This window comes from Stegostoma tigrinum, chromosome 28, assembly GCF_030684315.1.
Source record: "Stegostoma tigrinum isolate sSteTig4 chromosome 28, sSteTig4.hap1, whole genome shotgun sequence".
NCBI lineage: Eukaryota > Metazoa > Chordata > Chondrichthyes > Orectolobiformes > Stegostomatidae > Stegostoma > Stegostoma tigrinum.
This window is the reverse complement of record NC_081381.1, coordinates 48369746-48380227: the sequence shown is the minus strand read 5'-3', so window position 1 is coordinate 48380227 and position 10482 is coordinate 48369746. Positions and strand designations below refer to the sequence as shown.

Sequence of the window (10482 nt, the reverse complement as noted above, 5' to 3'; positions counted from 1 at the left end):
AAGGGTCTAGGCCCGAAACGTCAGCTTTTGTGCTCCTGAGATGCTGCTTGGCCTGCTGTGTTCATCCAGCCTCACATTTTATAAACTAGCATGCTGATGTTTTTACTCATTATTGAACACTTGCCACTGAGCAAGTAAAATGAGGCTTATTGATCTTTTGGCATGTTAGCAGACTCCAGGCATTCATGGATAACCACTTACCATTATCTTATTGTTTGCATTTCGTAGTTGTTTTTGAATAATTTGGTTTGTTCCATGTGAAGATCATTCAGTACTTATGGACAGTTCATAAAAACTTCAATGTGGCATTACTGAAGTGATGGTGTTATCAGGCAATGAGAAAGTTCTACAATGTAAAACACATTTATTGAATATTTTCTTGAATAAATTGCTTGTGAGTCCACATACATTTTCAATGTAGAAAAAGGCAGTGATTATTCACATTGGACATACTATAATCAACTAGTAACATTTATTCCCTGGCTCTTTGTGATGATATATAAGCAGTGTGAGAATTATTATAGAGAGAGGGCAGCTAGCTTTTTCAGGCAAGTTAACAAATTTATTGAAGTTGTTGCTGAAATATGTAAGTCATTATAAGTAAACAACTCCTGAATTTATACATTTTACAGAGTATACTTTTACTTGTCTGTTGGAAGTAGAAAACTAAGTGAACCAAATTCTAGAATTGACGAACACTATTTGGCTTGAAATAAAGTTGTCTCTTACAGAACCCATGATTAGACTTTCAATCTGAGCTAACAGTGTGTCTTTCTGAGGGGGCAGCTATGCTATAAATGTAACTGCTCAATGTCTGAATGATGTGATGTTTTGTGAAGACTGTCAAAGTTAGCACTGAAAGAGAGCAGAAACAGTGGGTTTTTTTGTGTCCAACAAAGAATTTATGAATTAAATATTACTATCTCTCATAGACAATCAGTGTTTTTGATATGGGATTTAAGTAGCTTCTAGGTAAAATTTCCAAATTAATAACAAGACCAACACGAATAGTGAGAAGGAAGCTCATATTATTTGTCTCAATTTTAATAGGCAAATATTAGACACATGATAAAGACAATTTTTAAAAATTTCCAGCAGAACATTCAGCCAAAAATTTTACTTGAATTCTTAATCTGGAAAGAGAAGAAATCCACTGAAGATACTGTCGTGATCTTCAATACCCATCATGGAATTGTAATCTGTTGCTTCAAGCCAAACCTCATCATTGACCTGCAAGTGGAGTACAATTCCTCCAGAACTGGTCTGGTAGAACTGGCCATGGTTGCAGAAGCCAGCTTTCTTTGCTCCATTCATGTTCAAATTAATGCATAAGTTGTTATCTGATGTTGCATAGTACACAAAGTAATAAAAGCCAGTTATGTTACAGGTGAACACTCCTGTGTCGCTGTTGTAGTGGTTTTGGTCATTGGATATGATTTTACTAAATCTGATGTGGGTGTCCCGTGGTGGATATGTGTGTCCCCCTCTTTTTGCAGAAAATGCAGATTTCAATGTGCGTTTGTGGTCCCCTGATTGCCCCATTTCCCCTTTCTCTCCCACAATGCCTGGAACCCCTGTTTCCCCTGCAGGCCCCCTGCGACCTCTTTTTCCAGTCGGCCCTGGGTCTCCTGCATCACCTTCCTCACCATCTTCACCCCGAGAGAAATCGAAGCCAGGGACACCTGTCAAAAAGCAAAGATAAAACACAAAATCACCATGTAACAAACTTTAAAATGTATCTGTGAAGTGAAGGACTAGTTGATAAATCAAAATGGCCCATGCCAGCCAGAATGTACCTCTGCCTAGCCTGGATAAATGTGAATAGCAGCAGACTCCAAATCACCCATTAGGTCGAAAAAGAGGCTGTTCACAAATTAGATGGGCTTTTCTGACAATCAATAATAATTTTTTGGTCAGAGAGACTAGCTTTTAACTTCAGATTCTGTTAATTGAAATTACAACCCACCAGCTCCTTGGATGGGATTTGAACCTACATCCCAAGAGCCATAGCCTGGGCCTACATGACTGCTGGTCACGGCCAATTACCACAACACCAGCCAGTCACCATTGTGCATTTAGGGTCACCAGCTGCCTCCAATAGGTTGGTTGTACTGGCGAGATTGCCTCTTAAGAAAATATTTATTAACAAACACACAGGAAAACCTGCCACTGAGTTGCCAGTTACAAATCTGGTGAACTCACCAACTCCTGAACTATCTCACCTTTCCAAGTCCCACTTCCAACAGCCCAGAAAAACTTCATTCTTAATACAAAAGTCAGTGGAACTTGTAGACATTAACACTTGTGTGTCATGGTTTGTGGGTTAGGTAATTATGCAAATGTGATAGATAATATAAAACTAAATAAATGTTTTAATATTTGTCTATACATTTGCCTCATGATTATAGTTTGAAAAGTAGAATTATCTGCTGTGTTTAATAACATCTATACCCAGATGATCTCCACAAGTAATACCGGGATTAGAGTGCAGATGGAGCGTGGCATTCAGACAATAAGTGAGGACAGGGTTACATTAAGCAAAGAACTGTATGTAGCAGTTTGGAATGAGCGCTTGCATAATGTAAGTAAAGCAAAAGCTGAGGGAACAATATTCCTCAATGTTATTTTCCATCACCATAATCACTGCAAATTCTGTATTGTGAAATGATCTCTGCTCCTGCCCCTGTTAAGAGTATTTTCTAATTGTGGGATTGTGGATGTCTTTAGCAAATTTAGCAGTTATTTCCCTCTACTCTCAGCTGAGTGGTTTGTTTGCCAGTTAAATAGAAGTTTGGGGCTTGAGTCCACTGTCAATCCGACAATGGTAGCAGATTCCTTCCCTGAGGGAATATTAATGAATCTGTTTGGTAAGCAGAGACAATCTGAAAGGCTAATGGCCAGAGCAGATGGTAGAGTCCTGGTAATTTTACTGAACTAAGAATGCAGAGGCCTGCACTAATGCTCTGGGGGCATGAGTTCAAAGCCCACCACAGCAGCTGGGGATTTATATTCAATTCATTAATAAATCAATCTCAGTCTTAACGATCAGAAAACTGTTGGTTTGGTATAAAACCCATCTGCTTCACTGATTCTGTTTAGGGAAGGAAATTTGATATCTTTACCTGCTCTGGTTTCCTTGTGGACTTTATACCTACAGTAAGGGTAGTCAAATTGTAATCACCCTCCGGGATGGTTAAGCAAGTCACTTAGTTGCAGATCTCTAATGCTGCCAGCTGAAGGGCAATTGCAGGTGGGCAATAAATACTGTCCTTGTCAATCTTGCCAACTTTCCAAAATTGAATAGATTTTTAAAAATTCTTCTGGGGTCAGAGTAAGGCAATTTCATTTCATCATATTGGCAAATATATGGTGAGCATGGGCACATCTCAATGCCTACAAAGGATGTCGGCCAATATAGTGGGGCTGAGACTGAGTGAAGGAGCTAATGTGGAAAGCCAATTGGAAAGGCCACACATTTAGCTGAGAAAAATATATGCACAGTCAGTTGTGCCAGCTTACCCCTTTGCTCAATACTACATCAGGTCTGGACTTGGTCATATCAGTACCCACTCCCCACAGCTTTCCAGCAGCCTGGGTAGCAACATCTTGCTTGGATTTACATGAGTCTTTACTCTGGAATTGTACTCAGGCTCCATATATATATACTTGGAATGTTTTAAATGTTTAAAGAAAACACCATAATAAACATTTGAAGTTGGGAAGCTAAAGACCTTGGAGTTAAAGAGTTTTGGAATGTGGGACAGTGACAGTGATTTTCAGCTTCCTAGGAAAGTCATGCTTTGATATAATGGGCCAAACAGCTTCCTTTAGTACTATAAATCCTAATGGTCTACTTGGGTGGCATTGACAATGTCCAGGGTCAAGCCAGAGCAGACTCCTGGCTTCATCGTGAATTCGCAGTCTCAAAGTAAAGTCCAATGCATACCCCCAGCCTCAAGGCGAAGGCCAGCACAGACTCCAAGCCTTGAGGTGAAGCCAAATGTATTGTCCTGGCCTCGAGAGTCTCGAGGTGAAATCTGCCCTGTGCAGACTGGAGGTTAGTGTAGAGCTGCCTGCTCTGCCTTCTTTGCTTGGAAGGAATGTAATTCTGAATTTTTTTAAAATTCTTCTCACTTATTCCTAAGAATTTGTCCAGAGAAACTTTTATACCTGAGATGACATGGAGGTCTGTAATGCTGGACTTCACGTTTGCTTTCTTTTTTGATTTTGTTCTGAAGAATCGGTCCTATGTAGTTGTGTATCTAAAATGGCACCATATGCAGAGACTTTGTAAGCTTTTCACGGTGTCTGTGTGAGTATATGTGACAACAAACCTAATTCTAATTCTGATTCTAATAAGAGCCCATTTCCATCACTCTACACACTGGTTAGATGCTTCTTATTTGTTTATGCTGGAAAACTGATTTAATGTTTGGGCCTACAATGTGAACACAACATCAACGTGCTTTATTGTGATTCTGCTGGTTTACCTGGATCTCCTTTTGCTCCTTTTATGCCATTTCTACCATCTTTGCCAGGTATCCCTGGTATTCCATGACAACCAGGCACCCCAGGGATTCCAGAATTGGTTTCGAACCCTTGAATTAATGAACTCAGTATCGACGCCAGTAGCATCAGCGAAATGACAACCATTGTGCGCCTGAAAAATGTGCAGCCAGAACTTGGCCAGCAAATGTATGGATCTGAATATCACACAATCAAATTATACATTTAGAGACACAAAACATCAGGTAGAATTACAATGAAATTCGATTGCAAAGAAGTAGGTTACATTTAAGATAATTAAATCTTTTGTTATCGAGGATTCTCCAAGAAAGAGCAGCAATTTTCAATTAGAACTCTCTCCACAATGCCTGCATGTGTTGCCCCATCTAGTGGTCACTGTGTTCTTGATGTAGATTTAACTAAAGTCAACTTGAGGCAACAAACTGGAGCCAATGACATTTGAGCCTGAAACGTTAAGTAGTTGGGCAAGTGAGCCTGATAATCAAGAGCTGGTCAAGAAATACAGATTCTGAGGATAACTAATTGAAATTAATGATAGCATTAAATTGAAATACTTTTACAGAGACTTCCTGACCAGCAGTCCAACAGCCAGGAAGATTGACAATCTGAAAACCTGACAGTCAGTCTGTCTGTTGGACTAGTTACCTGATAGCCATTTTGATTGACAGACTGACAGCTAATCTGACTGACAACCTTGAAGCCTGACAGATGGGTTGACTAACCAGTTAAAAGTCTGACAGCCAGTCTTGATAGTTGGCCTGTTGAGTGAGATAAGTAGAAAGACAATGTCACTGCCACAGCCCAGGAGTAGAGATGGAGGAGGTGACATTGTGGTTGGGGCTTGGGGAGGTGACTGGTACTCTGGTGTGCTGTGCTGTGCTGTGGTGTGATGTGATGTGAATCCACAGAGGGTATATTGTGCTCAGTGATGATATTTTGTGGTTTACCATATATACATCAATCTGACTAATATGCCAGAAAGAGTCAGATTCTTCTAGAGTCAGATATCTGAAATTTATTTACAACATTAAATATTTACAAAGTTATGATATCACAGAAACATAGGAATATAAGAATACAAGTAAACCATTCAATGAGATCATAGCTGATTTGTGCCCAAATACCTTTGCTCAGTAAAAAATTATCCATCTCAGATTTAAAACTAACAGCTGATCTAACATTAATGACTGTTTTTGGAAGAGAGTTCCAAACATATTGAAATTCTTCCTGTGAATAAATGCGTCTTAACATCTCTATTGAACAGTTGAGCTCCAACTTTCAGTCTATATCACAGACTGGGTTTTAATCTTAGTGATGTTACAGCGATGGCTCAAATATGGAGGAAAGAGCTGAATTTCAGAGGGCAAGTGAGAGTGACTGTGATATCAAGGTCACATTTCACTGAGTGTAGCACCAAGGACCCTGGTAAAACTGAAATCAATGGGAATCTGGGGAAAGCTCTCTTCTGGTAGGAGTCATACCTAGCACACAGGAAAATGGTTGTGGCTGTTAGAGATCAGTCATCTCAGGTCTGGGACATCTCTGCGGGAGTTGCTCAGGGTAATGTCCTAGGTCCAACCATCTTCAGCTACTTCATCAATGGACTGCATCCATCATAAGGTCAGAAGTGGGGTTGTTCACTGTTAATTGCACAATGTTCAGCACTATTCATGACTCCTCAAATACCAAAGATGTTCATGTTCAAATGCAACAAGATCTGGACAATATCCAGCCTGGGGCTGACAAGTGGCAAGTAACATTCACCTCCCACAAATAATAGGAATAACTATCCTTAATAAGAGATGATCCCAGCATTTCCCCTTGATGTTCACAGGCATTACTAGAACCGAAGCCAACACTGTCAACATCCTGCAGTTTATTATAGACCAAAAACAGAACTGGACTCACTATTTAAATACAATGGCTATGGAAGTGGGTTAGAGGCTAGGAATACTGCAGTTAGTAATTCATCCTTTGACACCCTAAAGCCTGTTGACCATCTATGTTAGGAATGTAATGGAATACGCACCACTTGTTCTAATGAGAGCAGCTTCAACAACACTCAAAAAGCTTGACACCATCCAGAACAAAACATTCTGTTTGCTTAGCATGAAATCTGCATCCATTCCCTCTACCACTGACACTCAGTAGCAACAGTATTGTGCTGTAGTGATGTGTGTTTTTTAGTCTGGCATGATATCTTCATTATCTGAGTCATCATCCTGAGCGATAGCCAGTTGATTATACACAATTTGGTTGTGTTGTTACTTCTCTAGGTTCTGACTGTTGTCCTTAACATTTCATATGACATAGGCTGTACACAATGAAATAGTATCCTTTCATGTCTCTGCATGACAATCTCAAACTTGGTACTTTGTCTTGGTTCACATTGAGTAAGCAATATCAGAGACAATGGGCTATGGGCCCTGACAACATTCCAGCAATAGTATTGAAGACTTGTGCTCTGGAACTTGCCACTCCCCTAGCCAAGCTGTTCCAGTCCAGTTACAAAACTGGCATCTATCCAACAATGTAGAAATTTGCCCAAGTATGTCCTGTGCATAAAAAGCAGGCCAGATCCAACCCAAGCTGCCAATCCTCAGTAAAATGATGGAAGATGTCATCAACAGTATTCAGCAATAACTTGCTCAGTGACACCCAGTTTGGGTTCCGCCAGGGCCACTCAGCTCCTAACCTCATTATAGCCTTGACTGAAACATAGACAAAAGAGCTGGATTCCAGAGGTGAGGCGAGCGTGACAGCCTTTGACATCAAGGCTGCTTTTGACCATGTGTGATATCAAGGAGCCCTGGAAAAATGGGAATAATTGGGCATTGGGGGCAAACTCTCCAGTGGTTACAGTCACACCTAATACATAGGATGATGTTCGCGGTTGTCGGACGTCAATCATCTCAGCTCCAGGACATTTCTGCAGGAGTTCCTCAGGCGAGTACGTTAGGCCCAACCATCTCCAGCTGCTTCATCGATAACGTTCCCTCAATCGTAAGGTCAGAAATGGGGATGTTCGCCAATTATTGCATGATGTTCAGCACCATTTGCAACTCCTCAGACTCTGAAACAGTCCATGTCCAAATGCAACAAAACAATAGCCAGGCTTGGGCAGACAAGTGGTAAGTAAGATTCATGCCACACAAATGCCAGGCTATGACAATCACCAAAAAGAGACAATCTAACTATCATACCTCGACATTCAATGGCTTTATCATCACTGAATCACCCACTATCAACATCCTGGGACTTATCATTGATCGGAAATTCAACTAGACTCACCACATAAATACAGTGGCTACAAGAATAGGTCAGAGGCTAGGAATACTGCAGCACATAAATCACCTCCTGACTCCTCAAAGCCTGACAACAATCTACTAGGCACAAGTCAGGAGTGTGATGGAATACTCCCCACTTGCCTAGGCGAATGCAGCCCCAACAACACTCAAGAAGTTTGACACCATCCAGGACAAAGCAACCCACTTGATTGGCATGACATGAACAAGTATCCACTCCTTCTACCACCAATGCTCAGTGGCAGCAGTGTGTAGTATCTATCAGATGCACAGCAGAAATTCACCAAAGATCCTCAAACAGCACCTTCCAAGCCCACAAACACTTCCATTTAGATGGACAAGAGCAGCAGATACACGGAAACACCACCACCTTCAATTTCCCCTCCAAGCCACTCACCATCCTGACTTGGAAATATGTCACTGTTCCTTCACTGTCACTGGATCAAAACTGTGGAATTCCCTACAAAATAGCATTGTGTGTCAACCCACAGCAGGTGGACTGCAGCGATTCAAGAAAGCAGCTCACTATCACCTTCTCAAGGGCAACTAGGGATGGGACAATAAATGCTGGCCAGACATCCACATCGACCAAAATGAATCAAAACAAATGTGCACAGATAGTCTGGTTTGACTGCTTACTGATGTTACTAAAAATGACACAAACAAACAACTGACTACAGTGACAGCATAACCACAGAGACAGTGACTGTAAGAGTGGTGGTACTTTTATGCTGGAATGCGGCATACTGTGTTACAAAGTAATTGTCTTAAAGTGGCAGTGCCCGTCTGGTCTGGAATCTGTGCCAGAACATAACAGTCAGCTATGGAGAATGTTGCCTTCTGGATCAGGTGGTTGTTGGAGAGATCAGTGGGAGTGCAAATTCATGTGGAAGGTGGAGAGACTGAAATGGAGACTGGAAGACTGGAGAAAGCTTGCAAAGGAGGTTGTGAAGTTAGGCAAAATGTTTATTGACAGTTAATGATGAAGAGTACAGTCTGACTGAGTATTTACAGTTTAACTTAAACGGTGGAGTGTAACTGTGTATTGATAGTTAACAGTGAGAATAGAGTCAGACTATGACAGGAAATAACAGGATGTAGTAACATGGAGGAGACTGTCTGACTGAGTGTTAATGGATATCAATGAGAAGTACAGTCTAAAAGTTGATAGTTTACACTGAAAAGTACAATCTGACTGTATGTTGGCATTGTACATCAAGAAATATATCCTGCCAGTATGTTGACAGTTTATACTTAGGAATAAAGCTTAAATGTATCCTAATAGTGAACAGTGATTTATTTGCAGACTGTGTGCTAACAGTTAAAACTAAGGGGTAGAGTGTTGACAGTGAGAAACAAGAAATACAGTCTGACTTTGTGTTGAGAGGTAACAGTGAGATTTTAATTCAGACTGATCCTGATGTATCACAACTAAACGCTAGAGGGTGTGAAGTCAAAATTTTTCATCACGTGCTATTTTACAATCAACTCTCAGACTGTCTTTGAGCAATATGAGCCATATATTAATCTGTGTAAATGCTGCAGCGACAGGCTCCAACAAGAAGCTTGTTTAGTGATAGTAAGAATAAAAGATTGTCATCCCTTTGTTTTGGGAACCGCTCTCTGATGACTTTTTCAGAACATGAGTCAATTAAAATTATCCCTGGATGTGACAGCGTTAATAGCTTAACTTTCTAAAGTCTAGATAGTATCTTACTGTCAAATTCTTGAATAGGTACATATCTCCCTATGTACCTCAAATGTTACTGTCATGTTTCGGTTTTGAATTATATAATGGTGAAGGGGTTAAGTTCATTTCAAGTTTTTGGTCATGATACATGATAAACAATTTATGTTATAAATTATGCTAATATTTCAACATCTTTATTCTGTTGAATTTTATGTTAAGAGATTAAGTTCTTACCTTATTGAAACTTGAAGCTTTCAAACGAGAGCACCCAGATCAGACTTTAACGGAGTCTCAATGATTCGAGCAATTCTGAGTACTTCTTGGTTAACCTGGAACACTGGGAGGGAGGAAGGGAGGGAAGAGTGATGTAAGAGGGCTGGTGCTCATGCCAAGTCCTCTATTTGAACTTCGACAATGCCAACTTTCAGTTCCCTATTTTATTCGTTTTGTTATTATTGGCCCTAAAGTTGTTTGTAAAAATGTATATTATTTTATTTCAGCCAAGGAAGATAAAAACATGCCAAATTCGAACCCAATCCATTTATTTGGTTGTGCTCATTGTTTCTAACACTGAAAAGAAACACATGGAAGTGAAATGGATTAACTCACAACATACCAGACCTGCTGATAATCATAAGACCTTAAGATATAGGAGCAAAATCAGGCCATTTAGCCCAAAATATCTGCACCACCATACAAACTTGGCTAATAGGTTTCTCATCCCCACTCTCCTGCCTTCTCCCTGTAACCCTTCATCGTCTTACAAACCAAAAACCTATCTACCTTATTTTTAAATACACCCAATGACTTTGCTCCCACAACCTCCTGCAGCAAGGAGTTCCACAGATTCACAACACTCTGGCTGAAGAAATTTCTCCTCAAGTCAGTTCAGAAGGGTAGCCCCTTCACTCTGAGGCAGTTACCTTGGATCCTAGTCTCTCTCCTACTAATGAAAACATC

General features: G+C 40.4%; 1 protein-coding gene across 2 annotated transcripts; it reads right to left on the bottom strand.

Annotated features, from left to right (window-relative positions):
- Nucleotides 1–344: 344 nt before the first annotated feature.
- LOC125466807 (complement C1q subcomponent subunit C-like) lies at nt 345–9892 on the bottom strand. 2 transcript variants are annotated; one of them, XM_048561855.2, is made up of 3 exons: nt 9757–9892; nt 4491–4681; nt 345–1682 (listed from the first exon to the last, which is right to left on the bottom strand). In XM_048561855.2, the coding sequence occupies exons 2-3, from the start codon at nt 4651–4653 to the stop codon at nt 1129–1131; spliced, it is 717 nt and encodes a 238-aa protein (XP_048417812.2). In that variant the 5' UTR covers nt 4654–4681; nt 9757–9892; the 3' UTR covers nt 345–1128. The 2 variants fall into 2 exon arrangements, with proteins under 2 accessions (XP_048417812.2, XP_048417813.2); XM_048561856.2 differs by having other exon boundaries at nt 4491–4703; nt 9757–9884.
- Between the last annotated feature and the right edge of the window lie 590 nt (nt 9893–10482).